The 22,162-nt window shown below is 44.1% G+C and overlaps 1 protein-coding gene across 3 annotated transcripts in view; it reads left to right on the forward strand.

Moving 5' to 3' along the window:
* Positions 1-22,162, forward strand: part of PPP2R2B (protein phosphatase 2 regulatory subunit Bbeta) — a 390,278-nt gene that overhangs the window by 200,385 nt on the left and 167,731 nt on the right. Inside the window, exon 1 of one of the 3 annotated variants that reach the window (XM_056574871.1) lies at positions 19,679-20,430. The exons of the other annotated variants lie outside the window; for them this stretch is intronic. Within the exon in view, the coding sequence (XP_056430846.1) occupies positions 20,361-20,430 (70 nt within the window). The 5' untranslated portion in view covers positions 19,679-20,360. Of the gene's footprint in view, positions 1-19,678; positions 20,431-22,162 lie in introns of those variants that run through there. 3 annotated transcript variants of the gene reach the window in all.

Here is a 22,162-nt window from a genome sequence, read left to right on the forward strand (position 1 = left end):
GAATGCTCTCGGCATTAAGTAGGCAATGGAGAATACAGCCGACAGAAACCATTTTGTTCTGTTTATCTCTTGAGAGAAGAGGAAAATTCCTTATGGTTAAACTTGCGCTTTATGGAGATTTTGCAGCTGGGGATTGTTCTGTTTGATTAGGTCAGTTGATGTGGCTTATGATACAAATAGCGGCTTAATACAATCGCTATAGTCACTTGTGCGTGTGTCACATTATATTGAGGGGACACACCTGCATATCTATTAATTGCTGCGCTATTCTGTGAAGAGTCCTAGAGAATGAAGAATGAATCTAGATCTTAAATGCATGTGCAATGAAGTATCGTACAATAAAGTAATCAAGGCTTTTCTCTTTATGTACACAATATTCTTTAGCCTGCAGTTGGTTGTATTATACATTTTTGTACACTTAAAAGAACACTTGACAAAACTGCTAATCCATGCTATGCCAAGGAGGGGGTGCTGGGGGTGCTGCACATTAGATATTCACACTCTTGAAGTCATTTTAGAATCTCATTCTGGTAGAATGACTTGCATCTACAACCAGAGAGTTGTAGTTCTTGGGTTTGCATGTACATGTATGTCCTAGTAATTGCACAGGTGCACTGTAGTCTTGCATTGACTGTTTTCAGGAGTTTACCTATCCATAGGCTTGGTAATAACTGGCTATCTTCTGAAGTTCCATTGAGATTGACACAAGCGTCGGCCAAGCACCTTAGTTGCTGTTCCATTCACTCTGGAGATTAGGGAACTCCATTCTCATGACTGATATGGGGGGGGGGGGGGGGCAGCATTCTGACCCAATAGTACAGCAAACAGAACAGGTAATAAGGCTTTGGCTCAATAACTGGATGAAACTACCACAAAAAGCGGTGTGAGAATCCACCTACAGTGTACTAATGTTCTTCTGTAGACTTTCCTTTTTAAAGGGGTTGTCTGGTGAAAATGATCTTATCCCCTATCCGCAGGATAGAGAAAAAATATCATTTTTTTTTTTCCAGGGTAGGGAGGAGGCTGAAGGGTCCCATATCTGGGACTCATTGATCTTCAGAATGGGCCCTGGCTCACAGTGTGCTGTAGAAAGAATGGCAATCCCCCCTTACAGGTAAATTAAGCACAGAGTATAGCACTCAGGCATCTCCTGCCATACAAACGAATCGAGCACAGGCCATCTACAGCACACTGTTAGCAGAGGTTCCCAGACAACTCCTTTTTAAAGGGGTACTCCACTGCTCAGCGTTTGGAACAAACTGTTGCGAACGCTGGCGCTGGGAGCTTATGACGTCATAGCCCCTCCCCATCATGTCACGCCATTCCCCCTCAATGCAAGTCTATGGGAGGGGCCATCATGCCCCCTCCCATATATTTGCATTGAGGGGGCAGGGTGTGAAGTAATGAGGGGGTGGGGCTATGTCATAAGCTCCCAGCTCCAGCGTTCGGAACGGTTTGGTCCAAACACTGAGCAGCGGAGTACCCCTTTAAGGAAAAACTACAGAAGAACATTACGTTTTAGGTGGATTCTCCCACAGCTTTTTGTGGCAGTTTTTCATTGTTTTTGAGCCAAAACCAGAAGTGGATTAAAAAGTTAATTGCAAAGAAATGGACACTTGGTTGTGAGTGAAAAAAATCAGTGGAGTATTTCTTCCTGAAGAAAACCCTTCTGTACTAAGGGTGCAGGCATATAAGCAAATATACTTTCATTTATTAAATTGACTTTTGTTCTTGCCAAGAAACACTTAGTATAAAGTCGTATCTTCATTGTAGACGCCAGAGGCTTTTATCTCCATTCTACCATTAAGTGTACTGTTAATGCCTTATATTTAGCTCAACCACATCCAGAATTCCCTGTTTCTTACTCCTTCCCTGTTACATATTTGTTTGGTCGCCAAAGTTCACAAAACCTGAATTTAGATAAATGAGAAATTGGGCAGATTTCTATAGAAGAAACCATAACCCTCACAAAACAATTTCCACATTTGTTTGGGAAGGACAGAAAGATGTGAGCTTCCGTCTGCTGTGGATATGCAGAGTCTATGATTTTTGGCTAAGTACAGTATGGGCCTTTACAGTGCACCTGTCTGTGCCATAAATGTTTTATGTTGCGTTGTGCTTTACGAACAGTAGTGAAGTGTTCGCTCCCAGCATCTGCCTAGTTGGAAGAAGTTCATGACGAAGCCAGCTGCCTGTTTACTGGCCAATAAGCAATCCTGCATTAACATTTTGTTGCCATAACATTAATTATTTGAAACCTTTTTAGATTGCAGCAAAATATGGAGTGCCTCAGTTTGGCTGCCGTTATGCCAAAATCTGCCAAAGCGCTAAATTATCCAAGATTTCACAAAACCTTTTCCTACAAATCAAGCTTTTTTCATATGTCTCCTTTTAGACAAGTAGTGTGTTCAGTAATTTTTCCCATCACTGTCATTTTGGGAAATTAAAAAAAACAGACCCACAGATCGCTCCGTAGTGCAATAAATTAAGGCTGAGTAGATCGTTAGATAGGAAGTAAAAAACTTGCTCACCCCGATAGTTGTGCTGACAATCGGGCACAACGCTGCTAATGGCATGTAATGGATTCTCCACGATGCAGCCGATCCCTCCACCAAGATATGGTGTTTCAGATACAGAACAATTCCTCCAACCACAGCGGGATTCAAACCCTTTGTTTGAGAACCTGAGGAAGACGCCGGCCCTGGCGTTGAAACGCGTTGTTCTTTATTAAATAATTTTATATTACCATATCTTACTGCCCAAGTGCTCTTGCTAATATTCATACTTGCGCCTGTTTGAATCCCACTGTGGTTCGAGGAATTGTTCTGTATTTTGGGAAATTAGAAAATGAACTCTCAATGACATAATGGGAGTATGTATGCCATTGGTTTTTAATACAGTTAGGCTTCTTTCACACTACCGTTTTCGTCCAGTAGGTGACGTCCGTTAGGAAGATAGCGGGAGAAAAATTGTCCATTATAAGTCCGGTTATGATAGTGGGAGAGAAAGACACGACATGCACCATTAGAGGAATCCCATTGAAGTGTGCTCCTCTTTGCCCGTTATAACTCCCGTTTTGCTTTGTTACGATTAAGGACGTTAATGGCAGCCAAAGTAGAAAAAAAAAGCCATTAAAGGGGTATTCCAGGAAAAAACTTTTTTTTTATATATTTAACTGGCTCCAGAAAGTTAAACAGATTTGTAAATTACTTCTATTAAAAAAATCTTAACTTCAGAAGCTCATAAGTACTGAAAGGATTAAGGTTGTTCTTTTCTAAGTGCTCTCTGATGACACGTGTCTCAGGAACCGCCCAGTTTAGAAGATGTTTGCTATGGGGATTTGCTTCTAAACTGGGCGGTTCCTGAGACACGTGTCATCAGAAAGCACTTAGACAGAAAAGAACAACCTTAACTTCAGAAGCTCATAAGTACTGAAAGGATTAAGATTTTTTTAATAGAAGTAATTTACAAATCTGTTTAACTTTCTGGAGCCAGTTGATATATAAAAATTTTTTTTTTCCTGGATAACCCCTTTAACTTCTGTAACAGAACAGTATAGTGTGAAAGGAGCCTTACTTGAAAGTGGTGTGTGTGTTTGTGTGTGTTTATTTTTTATTTTTTTTTAAATCCTTCATGGTTTTGTTACTACTCCTTAACAGTGGTGACTTGGTGATTTTAGTGCTCTCCCTTAGGTTTGTCAGTACTACACACAAGGACTTCTTTTCCTTGTATGGCCAATCACAGGCCAGCACCTACTTGCAAGCCCTTCTCCTTTCAGCTATGCCTTAACATAGTGCTTGAAAATGTGGACTTAACAGGCTGGCACTGTGCTGAGGGGAGTTACATAGTACATGATTATAGATGGCGTGTGGGGGGAGTAGACATTAATGAAATATTGGGTTTTGTAAGGTGTTATGTGAGCAGAAAGTAAACTGCACCATCACAGCAAGGAAGGCGTTACAGTAAGCAGTCAGAGGGGATTACATTCAGAAGGAAGCTATGTATCTGCATGCTGATGTACACTGTTTCTGAAAGGTAAATCAAAGCTTCCCTCTGCTCTTTCAAACCATAAAGTTAAGGCCACATCCTTGTGTAAATGCAAAAATAGGTACCTTATGTCCTCAGTGCTGATATAATATATCCCTTTAGCAGCAACTAAGTAATTTATATACATCAGTACTTAGTGTAACCTCATCCTTGTGGTGCTGCTCGTGTTTTTTTTCCTTTTTCTGCTCATACCACATTGCAAAGCCATTCTCCCTCAACATGCAATCTATAGTAATATACTGACTAAATCAATCCCTAGGACAGTGGCAGCTTGTGGAGTCCAGTGCACTTTCACCAGCCCTCTTTCATAGCATAGAGGATTGTGCTCTGACTGGCCAGATAAGGTCACATGGGTTATTCAAAGAATACAAATTCTCCTAGAGGTGTCTTCTCCTAGAGAAGCATATAACATTGGTTACCTGTTTTCTCCAGTTATGAAACCACAAAACAATCCATTGTTTTGGTTTTCTTAATCCTATACTTATTGTACTTCCTGTTTGAGCAGTGCTAATTCCCAAAGGTATAGCAGAAAATCAAATTTCACAGCAGACTATCGCACAGGAAGATTGCAGCACCTGCTAAGCATTCCTTATCTGCTCATCTGCCTGTGGTATTATTTAGCATAAGGCATATAGATAATGATGATGTAGGCTGTAGGGGCTGGTCAGAGGTGCTGGCATCACTCAGGGGGCAGGGCTTGAGCTCGGAGACCACATCCAGTCAAGCCTCCGGAGACAGCAAATGCTGCATTGCCTTTGGGGAGAGAGAGGATCTGGAGACAATACCACACTGAAAATAAAGTACTACACAACTTCCGTTTAGGAGGGAATCGCACAAATGAACTCTGAAGCCGGAATAATTTGTGAAGACACTATTCCTAAAATATCTTTGGGGTAATAGTCTTAGTTAAATGCAATCAAATTTTTGATACTGGAATACCAGGGTGCACATAAAAAAAAAATAATTAATATATATTTAACTTAAAGTAAATTTGAGCGGAGTAAACAGTGTAGAAACATGAGCTATGCTATTTCAATAACCCAATCTTCTTATTAGCCTGTTATAGTTAATAAGAATTAACACAGGTTGTAGGACCATAATAAAAGATGACATGTTAAAGGGGACGTTTACTGTAATGTTCTAATTTCGATAGATGCTTTAAAGAGTGACTGTCATTTGGTTGAAAAAGGCAGCCGATAGTGGCAAGTGTTAATTCCAGTAGGCTGCAGACGAGGATATTGGGTGCTTATATCTATTGAGAGAGGTTTGGAGTTTCCGGCTATTTGACCCTATGACTATTTATGGCCTGACACAGTACAAGATGATCTGCTGTGGATCAGTGTACGCTGTAAGGTAATGGCTGAGCCGATCCTGTGTTGTGTACTGTGGGATGTGACTCTTGGAGCAAGGAGGGTGTGAAATTTTGTAGATAAGAGATGTCTGGAGGGGGTTACTGAGCTTACAGATTGTATTGGGAAGATATCTGCAATATATGAAAAAATCTATAAGATCAATCTTTAATTACAATTTTTTTCATTACATGTGAGCGACAGTCATATTGATTTTTCATTGTAATGTCTACAGAAACAGAATGCTGGGGGAGGCAAGCCCCTGTATGCCACATGCAATTCTAACTGGTTCTGTTTGTATAGAAAAGCATCGTGACTGCGGCTGTTCAGTCTGGTTCAGCATTGCAGGTATAGCAATGGGTATTTGTTTCCCAAGTATCAGCACATTTACTTAAATGGGCACTCATTAAAACTAATTTTTGCTGTTGCACTCTTTATGGTAAATAAAAAATCTTTCTAATATACTTTGTTTAAAAAAAATATGAAGTTTTCTATGTGTTATTTGTGTTTAAGGTGCCACTAGGTGTCTCCCTACATTTCCAGAGCACATTTCCCCCATCTTTTGCACAGACTTTGGTCTTCTGCTGGCCTGGCAGAAGTCCAAACACAGGAAATGCAGTCTGGAGTGCTGAGGGGGGTCCAGCCTTATCCAATCATATCATCTCACACTTAACTGCCATTTGCTGTTGGTTGCAGAGTAAGGGAGAAAGTTCTCCCCTGTGTGGCTTCAGATGATGTCACACCTGCTGGGCAATACCCCTTAACAGTCTGTGAACCTGAGGCTGAGCAGAAAATACAGAGCAATATCAAGGTAGAAAACTAAAAAATAATAAGGCAGGGGGTGGTTTATCATGATGGGGGGCAGTGAACTGGAAGGATTGACATTTATCAAGTTAGAGAGGAACTCTTTAAATGTTAGAGGGGTACTCTGTATGTATATAATGTTAAATGTATAGTTGTTATACATTGCATTGTTCAGCTTTTCTTAATACAGACTGTTCTATGGAGTAAATCCCCATTTTATAGTATAGACCATATCAGATGAGATTTCCTAATGAATAATTCTCATGCTCCGCTGTTTGGGCTGCTGCTAGGCAACATGAGCTGCATCTGGAGGCTGACACTGCTGGCTCTAGTTTTCCATATTGGTGTATATAGATATCATATAGGTGGAATGGGGGAGGGTAAAGGTTATGCCACTTTTTTGTGTACACTCCATTGTCATATGTCTTTTTGTAATGGAAACCAGCAAAAATGTATAGGCAACAGTAATATAAATGGTGAAAATTATTGGAAATTTTTACTTTATGGGAGGGTTCACACACACCTAGATCACTGCAGATTTGATTGATTTGTAAAATCTGCAGTTTTGACTTGTATATTGGGGATCCACAACTTCAAATCTGCAGCAGATCGGGTGTGTGTGAATGCAGTATATACCATAAGCTGTAATACTAAAAGTGAATAATTTTTAATGACAGTGACAAGGGGGGGGGGGGGGGGGGAAGGAGAAGAGATGCATAAGGTAGAAAGTCAGATCAGTTTTTAGTGTTAATGTGTTTGAAGCAGGTAAGTGACAAAATCGTGATGGTTGGATGACTGGGTGATTGCATCTCCAAAACAGCAGGTGGTATGGGTGGTTTAGTGCCGTATGTAGTGGTTAGTACCTACTAAAAAGTAGTCCCAAAAATGACAACTGGAGACAGGAACATAGGTGCTCATGAGGAGTAAAGGCTAGAATATAGAAGCCTACAGGATAGTGCCCGGTGTTGGCCCATTTTGCTACCACCAATACGTATATATGTTGTATCTGCTCAGAAATATCAGTGCAGCAGAATTCCATTTCTGGCAATGTGATTTCACTGCACAGTCTATGCTACGGAATATCATCCACTGAATTTTTGCCACCAAAAGAATGATCTTTCAGGGGAATACATTGATGTCTTAGTCCGTGCAAGCTGCACTCTACAGCCAAAGATTCCATAGTGTAAACCTAGCCTGGAATCTGATTAACAGAGGGGAGGAGACTCTTAACTTATTTAGAAGCCCATGGACACCTTAATTGGCTGTCAGTGTAATGAAAGAAATCATTAAATCAATAACAAAATCACTTGTTCAAGTCCCCTAATATTTAAAAACACCCCCCCCCCCCCCAGAAAAAAAAAAAACTTCCCACTTGCAAAAGCCTTTTTTATGTTGCAGGTGACTTCTGCATGGAAACAGGAGTATGCTTTTTGTTTTAATTCTGAAAAAGCCTAGCGTTACTGATTATTTTTTGTGGATTATCACCACTGATTTCATCACGGTCAAAGTAGCAGGGATGAAATCTGCGATGAAGCTATGCCAAAATCTACCTGTAACAAATTCGGAGTGGTTTCAGAATGAAAATTTTTCTGCGCTTCTGGGCCCAGCTTAGTTTATATTTTCTGGAAATTTTCTGGAAACTGTCACATCTTGAATTACTTGCTGCTTGAATGAAGTCATCTGGGTGGTCCTTGGTGGATTGTCTGCTCTGCTGTCATTCATTGATAGATCTCTTCATATCCCCAGACAGGATGTGGTCTATAAATCATGGCTGAGGTGGGAAGCTCTGGGAGACTGCCATCCATGGGGTGAGTGTGCTAGAGCTGTGTGGTACAATCTGAGAGGGGGGGGGGGGTGCCATCTGAGGTGGGTGTGTGTGTGGTGCCATCTGAGGGGGGTGTGTGGTGCCATCTGAGGGGTGTGTGTGTGTGGTGCCATCTGAGGGGTGTGTGTGTGGTGCCATCTGAGGGTGTGTGTGTGTGGTGCCATCTGAGGGTGTGTGTGTGTGGTGCCATCTGAGGGGTGTGTGTGTGTGGTGCCATCTGAGGGGTGTGTGTGTGTGGTGCCATCTGAGGGGTGTGTGTGTGTGGTGCCATCTGAGGGGTGTGTGTGGTGCCATCTGAGGGGTGTGTGTGTGTGTGTGGTGCCATCTGAGGGGTGTGTGTGTGTGTGTGGTGCCATCTGAGGGGTGTGTGTGTGTGTGTGGTGCCATCTGAGGGGTGTGTGTGTGTGGTGCCATCTGAGGGGTGTGTGTGTGTGTGGTGCCATCTGAGGGGTGTGTGTGTGTGGTGCCATCTGAGGGGTGTGTGTGTGTGTGGTGCCATCTGAGGGGTGTGTGTGTGTGGTGCCATCTGAGGGGTGTGTGTGTGGTGCCATCTGAGGGGTGTGTGTGTGGTGCCATCTGAGGGGTGTGTGTGTGGTGCCATCTGAGGGGTGTGTGTGTGTGTGGTGCCATCTGAGGGGTGTGTGTGGTGCCATCTGAGGGGTGTGTGTGGTGCCATCTGAGGGGTGTGTGTGGTGCCATCTGAGGGGTGTGTGTGTGTGTGGTGCCATCTGAGGGGTGTGTGTGTGTGTGGTGCCATCTGAGGGGTGTGTGTGTGTGTGGTGCCATCTGAGGGGTGTGTGTGTGTGTGGTGCCATCTGAGGGGTGTGTGTGTGTGTGGTGCCATCTGAGGGGTGTGTGTGTGTGTGGTGCCATCTGAGGGGTGTGTGTGTGTGTGGTGCCATCTGAGGGGTGTGTGTGTGTGTGGTGCCATCTGAGGTGTGTGTGTGTGTGTGGTGCCATCTGAGGGGTGTGTGTGTGTGTGGTGCCATCTGAGGGGTGTGTGTGTGGTGCCATCTGAGGGGTGTGTGTGTGGTGCCATCTGAGGGGTGTGTGTGTGTGTGTGGTGCCATCTGAGGGGTGTGTGTGTGTGTGTGGTGCCATCTGAGGGGTGTGTGTGTGTGTGTGGTGCCATCTGAGGGGTGTGTGTGTGTGTGGTGCCATCTGAGGGGTGTGTGTGTGTGTGGTGCCATCTGAGGGGTGTGTGTGTGTGTGGTGCCATCTGAGGGGTGTGTGTGTGTGTGGTGCCATCTGAGGGGTGTGTGTGTGTGTGGTGCCATCTGAGGGGTGTGTGTGTGTGTGGTGCCATCTGAGGGGTGTGTGTGTGTGTGGTGCCATCTGAGGGGTGTGTGTGTGTGTGGTGCCATCTGAGGGGTGTGTGTGTGTGTGGTGCCATCTGAGGGGTGTGTGTGTGTGTGGTGCCATCTGAGGGGTGTGTGTGGTGCCATCTGAGGGGTGTGTGTGGTGCCATCTGAGGGGTGTGTGTGGTGCCATCTGAGGGGGGTGTGTGTGTGGTGCCATCTGAGGGGTGTGTGTGTGGTGCCATCTGAGGGGTGTGTGTGTGGTGCCATCTGAGGGGTGTGTGTGTGTGTGGTGCCATCTGAGGGGTGTGTGTGTGTGTGGTGCCATCTGAGGGGTGTGTGTGTGTGTGGTGCCATCTGAGGGGTGTGTGTGTGGTGCCATCTGAGGGGTGTGTGTGTGTGTGTGTGTGTGTGTGTGGTGCCATCTGAGGGGTGGGTGTGTGGTGCCATCTGAGGGGTGTGTGTGTGTGTGTGTGTGTGTGGTGCCATCTGAGGGGGGTGTGTGTGTGTGGTTCCATTCACAGGGTAAGAGCATTGATAGATTTCTCCCTATACCCAATCAGGATGTGGTCTATTAAACATGGCTGGTAGAGTGGGCTTTTGTGGACTGCCCTGATTTTCCTTCTATTTCTGAACAAGGATTTTACTTTATGGTTGCTTATCTGCATTCCCCCCCCCCCCCCCCCCCTGAATAGTCAGACATTTTATTTAAAAAAGGGGCATGAATGCTAGACTCAGGGGTGTAAAGCTGATTAAAGTCCCTTGGCCTAATATTCAGACACCCTCATCATAGAAACATAGAATTCGAGAACACCACCGGCCGGGGCAGTTTCTCCCAGCTCAATTCAACATCAACGGACTTGATTTACTCGAAAAAAAAATTGGGGTATGTGCAGCTCACAATATAAATTAATCGAGGCTAAATGGAAAGTATTTACACCAAAAAAATACTAGTACAAAATAATATATAAGGAAAAAAAGGGGGTACCAAATGCCTCTAGACTAATACCATAAAATGGTACATGATGATGGAATTACAGAAAAAATAAATAAATCGGACTGTGCTTCACTTTAAATGATGTACAAATTTAATATAAAAAATATTACAAATAAGACCTAAAATAAATAATGCAAATCTAATACATAAATGCCTCCTACCACAGGGCCCTTGTGGGGAGGTATGATATTTGAATACAAAGCATATATTAAAAATTTTTAAAATATAGCATGTGAATTACGTTCTACCGCTATCCCAATATATTGCAAACCGACATAGTGTACTTTTCTGCGGTACACTCCGTTCTCATGTGATTTAGAACAGTTCACAAAGTGATATAGTTACCAACTCCTAAGGGTAGTTTTGGCTGGACGTCCGAGAGATGGATATGTGAGGGCTGTGTCCAGCGCTAGCGTGCGCATACGGTGACGGGCCCGGATGCCACAGGCCAAAAAGGTCACCGGTCACGGAGTAATTGCAGGCTCGATGGCAGATGTAGTGGAGGCTGTGTCCAGCGCTGGCATGCGCTTGCGGTGACGGGCCCGGTTGCCGCAGGCCGAAGAGAAGTCACCGGTCACGGAGTGGCTCCGGAGGTGGAGATGTACTCGGAGATAGATGGATCTTGCTCCGGAAACAAGGAAAGGAAAGCCTCGTGGAAGATCTCTCGGCGTCTGGTGGAATGGCGGATGAATTACAGCCAGGTGTAAAATCAGCAGATGATGGAGTTGTGTCGGAGGTAAGTGATTTGTGGATTGCGGTTTGTGGATTGCGGTGGTCATGCGGTAAATATTTCTTTCTCTAGACGCGTTTCAGGGTACTTTATATATGACCCTTTCCTCAGTAGAGATATCTTTAACAGTGAAGCTCAAAGTCCTTTTATACATGTTGCCTGTCTAATTGTTACAGGTGTGTTTCTGTTTAGATCTTCCGCAAATAGCGGAATGGAACGGGAAACATGAGGTTGTTTCATCTTGATAAAGCAGTGTTCACATTTAGAATCAGTATGTATGCGTTCTTATTTAAATATAGTATTATATATATTGTAAACATTGGAATGGTACATATAGCATACAGTAAGATGTACAGATAGAGTGTATAATACTGAGATAGAGATATTGACAAAAATAAAAATAAATAAAAATAATAATAATAATAAATATAAAAATAAAAATAAAAAATAGAAAATAAAAAATAAAAAATAAATAAATTAAAAATATATATAGAAGAATAATAAATGTAAAAATAAGGATGATAATAATATAAAAAAAATAATAAAATATAGAAGTAGAAATAAATGAAAATAAAAATAAGATTAGAAATAAAATAGAAAAATACAAAAAATGGGGTAATAAATAAAAGGATGTAAAATAAATATAAAATAGGTGCATAAGTAAAATAAAATGCTATAGATTTACATGAAAATAATTAGTTTACAGGAAGGTTGAAGGATGGCCAGTCACGCAGAACAAAGAGAGTGGGTCCGACCCCTCCATGGGGGCCCCCCAAGTAGAAAAGGGGGCCTCCATGGGGAGAGCGGGACACACTCTACAGAAATCCAAAAAGTTCAAAATTCGAGTTCAGGCCATTCGGCTCTAGAGAATTAAATTCATAAATCTTCTGACTTTCAGCCTTAGACATTTTAACAATGAAGCTGCCTCCTCTCCAATCTTTCTTAATAGTTTGTAAGCCTGTGTAGAAGAAGGTAGTAATTTCTTTATTATGAAATTTTGCAAAGTGGGCTGATAAAGGGTGTTTTAGGTTTCCATTTTTTATGTTTGTTAGGTGTTCAGCAATTCTAGTCTTTAATGGTCTTTTTGTTCTCCCAATGTATTGTTTCATACATCCACACTGTATCAAATATAGTACTCCACTTGTGTGGCACGAAATGTGTTCTTTAATGATCCATTTAAAGTCAGTAGTACATGATGAAATTTCTGTCGTTTTTTTAGGGCCCTTCACTTTCATACAGTTGGGGCATATTCCACATCTAAAAAAGCCTTTTGTGTTTAGCCACGTCTCAGACATATTATGAATTTTTATGGGTGGTTTTATACTTGGTGCAATCGTTATCCCCAAATTGGGGGCCTTTTTATATACAATGGGGGCTCGGTCTGGCAGCAATCCTCCTATATCCTTATCTTGTTTAACCATATACCAGTGCTTATTGATGATTTGTTCAATTTTTTTATATTCATAATTATAAGGTAAAATTAATTTAATTGAATGTTCAGTGGATATAGTGTCATTATCTTTTGGTGTAAAAAATGTGGTTCTATCTAGAAGTTTAACATGATTAAGGGACTGGGTTTAAAGTGTGTCCGGATAATTTTTGTCTTTGAAAAGAGAAGTCATATCTTCTGCTTCTTCCAAAAAAGTATTGTTCGATGTACAGTTACGTTTTGCGTGACTGGCCATCCTTCAACCTTCCTGTACACTAATTATGTTCATGTAAATCTATAGCATTTTATTTTACTTATGCACCTATTTTATATTTATTTTACATCCTTTTATTTATTACCCCATTTTTTGTATTTTTCTATTTTATTTCTAATCTTATTTTTATTTTCATTTATTTCTACTTCTATATTTTATTATTTTTTTTATATTATTATCATCCTTATTTTTACATTTATTATTCTTCTATATATATTTTTATTTATTTATTTATTTTTTATTTTTATATTTATTATTATTATTATTATTTTTATTTATTTTTATTTTTGTCAATATCTCTATCTCAGTATTATACACTCTATCTGTACATCTTACTGTATGCTATATGTACCATTCCAATGTTTACAATATATATAATACTATATTTAAGAACGCATACATACTGATTCTAAATGTGAACACTGCTTTATCAAGATGAAACAACCCCATGTTTCCCGTTCCATTCCGCTATTTGCGGAAGATCTAAACAGAAACACACCTGTAACAATTAGACAGGCAACATGTATAAAAGGACTTTGAGCTTCACTGTTAAAGATATCTCTACTGAGGAAAGGGTCATATATAAAGTACCCTGAAACGCGTCTAGAGAAAGAAATATTTACCGCATGACCACCGCAATCCACAAACCGCCATCACTTACCTCCGACACAACTCCATCATCTGCTGATTTTACACCTGGCTGTAATTCATCCGCCATTCCACCAGACGCCGAGAGATCTTCCACGAGGCTTTCCTTTCCTTGTTTCCGGAGCAAGATCCATCTATCTCCGAGTACATCTCCACCTCCGGAGCCACTCCGTGACCGGTGACTTCTCTTCGGCCTGCGGCAACCGGGCCCGTCACCGCAAGCGCATGCCAGCGCTGGACACAGCCTCCACTACATCTGCCATCGAGCCTGCAATTACTCCGTGACCGGTGACCTTTTTGGCCTGTGGCATCCGGGCCCGTCACCGTATGCGCACGCTAGCGCTGGACACAGCCCTCACATATCCATCTCTCGGACGTCCAGCCAAAACTACCCTTAGGAGTTGGTAACTATATCACTTTGTGAACTGTTCTAAATCACATGAGAACGGAGTGTACCGCAGAAAAGTACACTATGTCGGTTTGCAATATATTGGGATAGCGGTAGAACGTAATTCACATGCTATATTTTAAAAAATTTTAATATATGCTTTGTATTCAAATAACATACCTCCCCACAAGGGCCCTGTGGTAGGAGGCATTTATGTATTAGATTTGCATTATTTATTTTAGGTCTTATTTGTAATATTTTTTATATTAAATTTGTACATCATTTAAAGTGAAGCACAGTCCAATTTATTTATTTTTTCTGTAATTCCATCATCATGTACCATTTTATGGTATTAGTCTAGAGGCATTTGGTACCCCCCCTTTTTTTCCTTATATATTATTTTGGACTTGATTTACATTCAGGAAGACTGTTGCCTGTATGAAAGTCTCTGGAAGCAGGTATTTATTGAACCAGGACTATCATTGCAGTAGGGACATACCAGATTCTGAATAAGTATTCAAGACTGTAGCTAGCACAGTGAAAAGCTGCAGAGCAGATTGTCGTGGTCTTGATGGGTTTGTCTACTACTGAGATTAAAAGGTACTAACAGAGTTAAATATTGGTCATTTTTGTGTAAAATTGGTTCTGAACAAGACAGCATTCAAGTTCAGAGTAGTGCTAAGGTATATACACACAATCAAGTGATATTACTTTTTAAACCTTTTGCCCCTCAAATATAAAACTACCGTATATGCTAGAGTATAGGCCTACCCGAATATAAGCCAAGACCCCTAATTTTACCCCAAACACCCAGGTAAAGTTATTGACTCTACTATAAGCCTAGGGTGGGAAATGCATCATCCCCCCCATGTAATCATCCAGACCCCCATCATCATCTTGTCCCCCCCCCCCCCTTCATCCTCTCGCCTGTCAATCCCTTCATCAGTGGTCTTCAACCTGCGGACCTCCAGATGTTGCAAAACTACAACTGCCAGCAAGCTGGGTGTTGTAGTTTAGAAACCTCTGGAGGTCCACAGGTTGAAGGCCACTGCGGCCTTTGTAATCATCCAGCCCCCCCTCCCATTTTTGTTTTGTACTCTCCTCCCATCGGCGGGAAGTTGGGGTGAGCTGGTCCGGGCCATCTACGCTGCAGGGACTGTCCGGTGGGGACGGTTAGTCGTTGTGGGCTGTCCATTTTCACCGGGGGGGGGGAGGGGGCTCTTCTCCGGTCCGGAGAAGTGACGTTGCCTTGACTATGACGCATAGGGACGTTGCGCATGAACGTCCCTGTGCGTCGTCCGGGCATGCTGGGAGTTGTAGTTTTGCAACATCTGGAGGCAACATTGAAGACCACTGATGAAGGGATTGACAGGCGGAGAGTTCACTCGAGTATAAGCCGAGGGGCGTTTTTTTTTCCTCCCTTCAAATAAAGATATTCTTTTTTTGGTTGCCTATATGCCTTTTTTTCCCCCCCTGAATAGTCAAAAGGCCAGCAACTTTAAGGACGTGGGGCATACCTGTACATTCTGAGTCCCATTAACAGGGTTTAACTGTTCTCACAACCGGAGAACGCTTTAAACCCTGTGGGTCCTGATTGCTATCAGCAGCCAGGACTCAGGGTTAATGCCGGGCACCGTCGTATGGGCTGATGCCCGGCATTAACCCTTTAGATCATGGCGTCTAAAGTGAAAGTAAAACGATCCTTGCAGCTCATTGGAACTGATCGGGACAATCATGACAGAATCCCGATGTGAATAAGCCCCCCACCCACCCTTATAAAAGTTTGAATCACCCCTCTTTTTTAAATAAAATAGTGTAATAAAAAAAAAAAATCCTGTGGTATTGCTGCGTGTGTAAATGTCTGAACTATTAAAATAGGTTAGCTATTGGTATGCATATGCCCTGCATCCCGAGTCCTTAAAGACGTGGGGCGTATGCATACGCCCGTGGGAATTCCGGTCCCTGCCGCTATCCGGTTGGGGACCGGATCGGGATGCCTGCTGAAATCATTCAGCAGGCACCCCTGCACATCACCCAGGGGGTTCCTGAGACCCCCCATGTCGGTGATCGCAGAAAATCGCATGGCAATTCAGACATGTGATTTTCTGCTATTCCGGGCTGATCGGGTCTCTGGTGACCCAATCACCTGGAAAATAGTGATGATCGGAGCTGTCAAGGACAGCCCCGATCATCCTGAGGGCTGGGAGTGAGGTCGCAGTGTTGCGATCTCCTCCTATCCCCTGCCATTGGTCAGAACTAATTCTGACCAATGGCAGAGCAGGACAGTGGGACTGCCCAGGCATGCTGGGAGTTGTAGTTCTGTAACATCTGTCCCTTCAGATTTAGCAATTTTCATGAATTTTTTGAAAATTGCTGCTCTACTTTGAAGCCCTAATTTTTTCAAAAAGTAAAAATATGTCCATTTTATGATGCCAACATAAAGTATAGTAGAGAGCTTCAAAGTTAGAAAAATGCTAAATTTTCATGAAATTTGGGGATTTTTCACCAAAAAGGATGCAAGTAACGCCGAAAATTTACTACCAAAATAAAGTAGAATGTCACGAAAAAACACTCAGAATCAGTATATTCGGTAAAAGCGTTTTCGCGTTAATTCGTAAAGCGACGGTGATCAGAATTGCGAAAAAAGGCTCAGTCCTTAAAGTGAAAAAGGGCTGCGTCCTTAAGGGGTTACCGGAAATCTGTCACCAGTGTCACCTGCACTAACCTGTTAGTATGGAGAGGTAGTGCAGGTGACTCTGACAACTGTATTTACCTTTTGTCCTGTTCAGTGCAGTCGTTCTCCGGTATTCTTCTCTGGTATCTTCAGCTCCGGGCCTGGCTTGGAGCACGGGCAGAGCTTAGTGATGTCACTTCTGTCTGCTAGCAGCGGGACCCAGCAGAGAACAGCAGCGGTTACGTCACTAAGCTCCGCCCGTGCTCCAAGTTGGGCCCAGAGCTGAAGATTAACGAAGAACGACTGCATGGAACGAGACAAGGTAAGTACCGTTGTCATCAGTGTCACATGCACTACCTGTCAGTGCAGGTGACACTAGTGACAGATATCCTTTTAAAGGAGAACTATGGTGCAACACTTCTCCTGTGCCCAGGCGGCAGCAACAACTAAAAAACAAAATTTAACTCTCCTTCCTACGTTCCCCCGTTAGACCGATATCTGCGTCCCGTTCCTCCGGTAATGCTCTGCTTCCTGCTTCTTGGGCTCGGAATGTCACACTGCAGTCAGCGTATCGCCGGCTGCAGTGATGTCCCACCTTGGCCGGTGATAGGCTGAGTGCACTGTCATGTAAGGAGCCCAGGGAGAAGGCGGGGATTAAATAGGGGGGATTTGGCCATTTATTATTGCAGGCGCGTCGAAATCACAATATTTATCTCCATAATCTCAATCACACGTTTACTGCATATCATGCAGCCCTAGTGGGTATGATCCCAGGAGAGTTATGCTCTGTGGTGGTCAAACTGCGGACCTCACTATGTGACAAAACTGCCACTCCTAGCATGCCCGGACATCCGTTGGCTACCCAGGCATGCTAGGAGTTGTAGTTCCGCAGTTTGGTGAACACTGCCCTAACTATACCAGGGCCATCTCCATTCTGTAATGTCATTCTTAGGACTGCAGTGTATTTGGCACAGGTGCCCTTTGTATAGCTCTGGCACTGACTGCAGCTTATAGTATACTCTCTATGGAGAGAGCAATCCCTTATATAATACTACCCTGACATGGTGGTCTGTATAGACTTCCATGCAGTGGGGTAACAATCAATTTGGGGGCCCCCCTGTGAGACCTACTGAGCCCCCTAAGCTCCTCCCCACAAGGTATGCCCCACACATGCCAATATAACCCACCCATACCAAAGTGCTCCGCCCATACTGATATGCACTGCCCATAGGCATTTTATTTATTTATATATATATATATATATATATATATATATATATATATATATATATATATATAATTTTATGAATATCACTGTAGTGTACAATATATAGAAAGAAGGTATGGAATAGTGCACAGTGGTAGGGACTTCCAAGTCCGTGGGTGCCAGTCCTGAAGCTTGACCAAGGCTATGTAACAAGTAGAAAGATGGAAGACAGCACTCCAGTGATGTGTTACGTTTTATTGGCCCATCAATATACAAGGTGATGCTTGAGAAAGACCTTTTATTGTCAGGTCAAAACATCGCATCACCTTGTATATTAATGGACCAATAAAACGTCCCGCTTTTTGGACACCACATCATTGAGTGCCGTCTTCCATCTTCTTTCTACTGTAGTGTACAATATATACGGGGAGTTTTATCAAAACCTGTGTAGAGGAAGTGGTGCAGTTGCCCATAGCAACCACTGAGCTTGCTTCTTACAATTTTAAATAGGCCTCTGAAAAGTGAAAGAAGCGATCTGATTGGCTGATATGGACAATTGCTCCAATTTCCTGCTACACAGGTTTTGATCTCCCCCATAGACTTCAATTTTAAGCAAATATGCTACTAAAGTCTCAAACCCATGAAGTGCAGAACCTGTGCATTTATTAAGATAGGGGATGTCCTGATACCAATACTAGTATCGAGATTCCCGTTAATTCTAGTACTCGCCGATACCAATTACGAGTACTTTTTATTTTAAAGTATCGGTACTCGGTCTTAAAAAAAAAAAAAAAATGCTATCGGAACATCCCTAGTTTAAGATTGCCCAGAATATGGAGTGTAAGGAGTTAAATGGTGATGCTATTAACTCCGTAGCCTGTACAGAGCACCGCTGTTCACTATATAGGAGCCCTGACAGGAGTCCCTGCTCTAAAAAGGGATTTCCAGTCTAAGAGCAGAAGGCTCCTGAGCTGGGAATACAATGTGAGCCTTCTGCCAAACCATGTTAAAAAAAAAAAAAGTGTGCGGTTGCAGTACGGTTTTTAAACAGGAGTCAAAACCGTGGTCAACTTCATACATTTTTTTAAACTTTTTTTTTTTTTTTTAACATGGATGTCAATGGAAACCGTATGTGTTTTTTACTTAGCACATGCACATTTGATTCCTAAAGTCCCCACCCAATATCCCTCCCATTAAAAATGGACAACATTTTCAAAAACTAATTTTTTATAAAAACGGACGAAATCTTATGCATTTTTAAAAACCATATACGGTTTAAAAACTCATACGGTTTACTTTTTCCCATACCGTTCCATCTGTGTTTTGTCATACGGTTTTCTTTAGAAAAACTGATTGAAAACAGTATGGCAAAGATGTGGTGTGAACTCAGCGTAACTACAACGCCCTGATACTGTCAATGGCAGTGTTTTCCAACCAGGGTGCCTCCAGCTGTTGCAAAACTACAACTCCCAGCATGCTCAGACAGCCGAAGGCTGTCTGAGCATGCTGGGAGTTGTAGTTTTGCAACAGCTGGAGGCACCCTGGTAGGAAAACACTGGTCTATTGCTGGGAGTTGTAGTTTTGCAACAGCTGAAGGCACCCTGGTTGGAAAACACTGGTCTATTGCTCTGCTGCTCAGCCAAGCAAAAACTACAACTCCCAGCATTGCAAGGCCAAAGGCTATGTCACGGAATGCTGGGACTGAGTTTCGGTTCTTAACTACAACACCCAGCATGCCCTGATACAGCCTAGGCAGGAAGGCATTTGCAGGAATTATTAACCCTTACTCCCAATTTCAAGTGCCACTAGGCATGAACTCAGTCAGGCTCCTATTCTGTGGGAACCTCACGACGTCTCCCTTTCTGGTAACGTGCTGCGCGCGCGGCGCACGTCTTGTAGCAGCAGCCCCCGGCCTGCACTACCGTGTGTGTGGTAACTTTTACTTTGTGGAGATTAGTTGCGCGGGAGAGAGGGGTATTGCGCGGGAGAGAGGGGTATTGCGCGGGAGAGAGGGGGTATTGCGCTGGCTGGGTTGTGATTTTAGATGGGCTGAATGTAAAAGACAAATGCCCGAGGGCAGTGCCCGTGTGCCCAAGCTGTCAGTCAGCCCCTGGATGTGTCAGCAGCCCCCACACTGCAGCAGTGCTGGAGATGGGGAGAGGAGCAGGCTGTGCTGCTGACGCAGAGAACAAGCTGTAGGGGAGGAGCCTGAGCCCAATGCAGCATCTGACTGTATCCAGGCACCAGCATCTCCCGGCTCAGCCAGGTGTAGTCCAGGGCACGATCCCCAGCGGGCACCGGGCATCTACCGAGCGGGCACTACATGTAAGGACCCGACCGGCTGCCTGAAGAATACACAGCGGCTGAACTAAACCCTGCCTGCCGTCCAGTCAGCACCCCCGGCGGGTCAGCGGCTGTCCTCTCCCGGGCTCAGACCTGTGGCTGCGGGTGGCAGTGGGCGCGGTGACCTGTTGGGCCTGTGTAGGAGGGAGGAGCAGCATGTGCTAGAAGTGCCGCACATCCCTGGCATCGTCTCTGCCCTCTATAGCGCATTCTGTCTCCGTAGATTTGTATTGGGCAGCGGCATGGCGGGTCCGGGGCAGCTCCCTCTTCTCTCCTGCTAGAGGCTGCTGGAAGGATGGATACTGGTCCTATTCTGTCTGCCCATCAGAGAAGTACACAGGCTGTAAATGGAGGAGGACATTGATACCCGCAAGATTAACAACAGTTTCCTGCGGGATCACAGCTATGCAACAGAAGGTGAGTGTGCCAGGGCTGGGCAGTGCCATCTGGGGGGAGGAGAGGGGCTAAAGCTGGGCAGTGCCATCTGGGGGGAGGAGAGGGGCTAAAGCTGGGCAGTGCCATCCACAGGGTGAGTGTATGCTAGGGCTGTGCAGTGCCATCCACAGGGTGAGTGTATGCTAGGGCTGTGTAGTGCCATTCACAGGGTGAGTGTATGCTAGGGTTGTGTAGTGCCATCCACAGGGTGAGTGTATGCTAGGGATGAGCAGTGCAATCCACAGTGAGTGTGCGCTAGGGCTGTGCAGTGCCATCCACAGTGAGTGTATGCTAGGGTTGTGTAGTGCCATCCACAGTGAGTGTGCGCTAGGGTTGTGTAGTGCCATCCACAGTGAGTGTATGCTAGGGTTGTGTAGTGCCATCCACAGTGAGTGTATGCTAGGGTTGTGTAGTGCCATCCACTGTGAGTGTATGCTAGGGTTGTGTAGTGCCATCCACAGTGAGTGTATGCTAGGGTTGTGTAGTGCCATCCACTGTGAGTGTATGCTAGGGTTGTGTAGTGCCATTCACAGGGTAGGTGTGCAATGCCATCCACAGTGAGTGTGCGCTAGGGTTTTGCAGTGCCATCCAGAGGGCTAGAACATTACTGTGCCATCTACGGGGTGAGTGTACCAGAGCTTTGCAGTACCATCCAGGAGATGAGTTTGCACTGCCATCCACTGGGTGAGTGCTGTGTCATCCAGTGGGTGAGTGTGTGCGTACTAGATCTGTGCAGTGCCATCTAGGTGGTGTGTGCGTGCCCTCCAGGAGGATGTACTCCCTAGACCAGTGTAGTGCCACCCAAGGGATGAGTGTTGACTACATTCTAGAGGGTGAGTGTGCGCTACAGCTGTGCAATGCCCTCCAAGTGGTGAGTGCGTGCTAGTGCTTTGCACTTTATTCCAAAGGCTTGGTGTGCCCTAGGGCTGTGCAGTTGTCATTCAGATGGCAAGTGTGCGCCACATTGGAGTGTGAGTGCGTGCTAGGTTAGTGCTGTACTGTGTTGCCAGGCAATGGCAGAATGCACCGTTTCCTCCATACTTGGCAAACTGTACCCAAACCTCCCAGATACACCCACCTCCCTGGCCCTATAGATGATCATTGCTGTAGACATGACTATTTGCTCTTCCCTTGTAATGGATGCAATGCCCATCTCCTTACAGGCTTCACTTGCATCTCCTGTAAAATAGGCCCCGCAGATGTCTGCTCCCCCTGTAGTGTGTAGGACCCCACCAGAGGCCTGGAGAAGATTTTACAATAACAAAACCTGTCGATTTGTTATCTCTAATCCACCATAAGCATCTGCCGCGCGTGAACTTGGCTTAATGAGATTTATATTAGAAGCTGCTATAAAATGTTCAATTCTCAGCTGATTTCATAGCCCAGCCCCTGATGTACGGTAGTCTTCATGGTGGACAGGCTACCTGTCTTAGTGCTTTCTTACTGTAGGAAATATTTGTTTTGGGCAGACGCCAGCGGCCATAAGAAGCTTTAACCTGCGCACTTCTATCTAGTAGGATTACCGGAACGTGTTTGGATGAGGGTTGAGCGGTGGTTTTATAACAGACTCTATAACTACTCCTTTAATCTGACTTATACCTGGCTCAGAGCAGTGTTTCCCAACCAGGGTGCCTCCAGCTGTTGCAAAACTACAACTCCCAGCATGCCCGGACAGCCTTCGGCTGTCCGGGCATGCTGGGAGTTGTACTTTTGC

The sequence above is a fragment of the Hyla sarda genome, chromosome 4 (genome assembly GCF_029499605.1).
Source record: "Hyla sarda isolate aHylSar1 chromosome 4, aHylSar1.hap1, whole genome shotgun sequence".
Lineage (NCBI taxonomy): Eukaryota > Metazoa > Chordata > Amphibia > Anura > Hylidae > Hyla > Hyla sarda.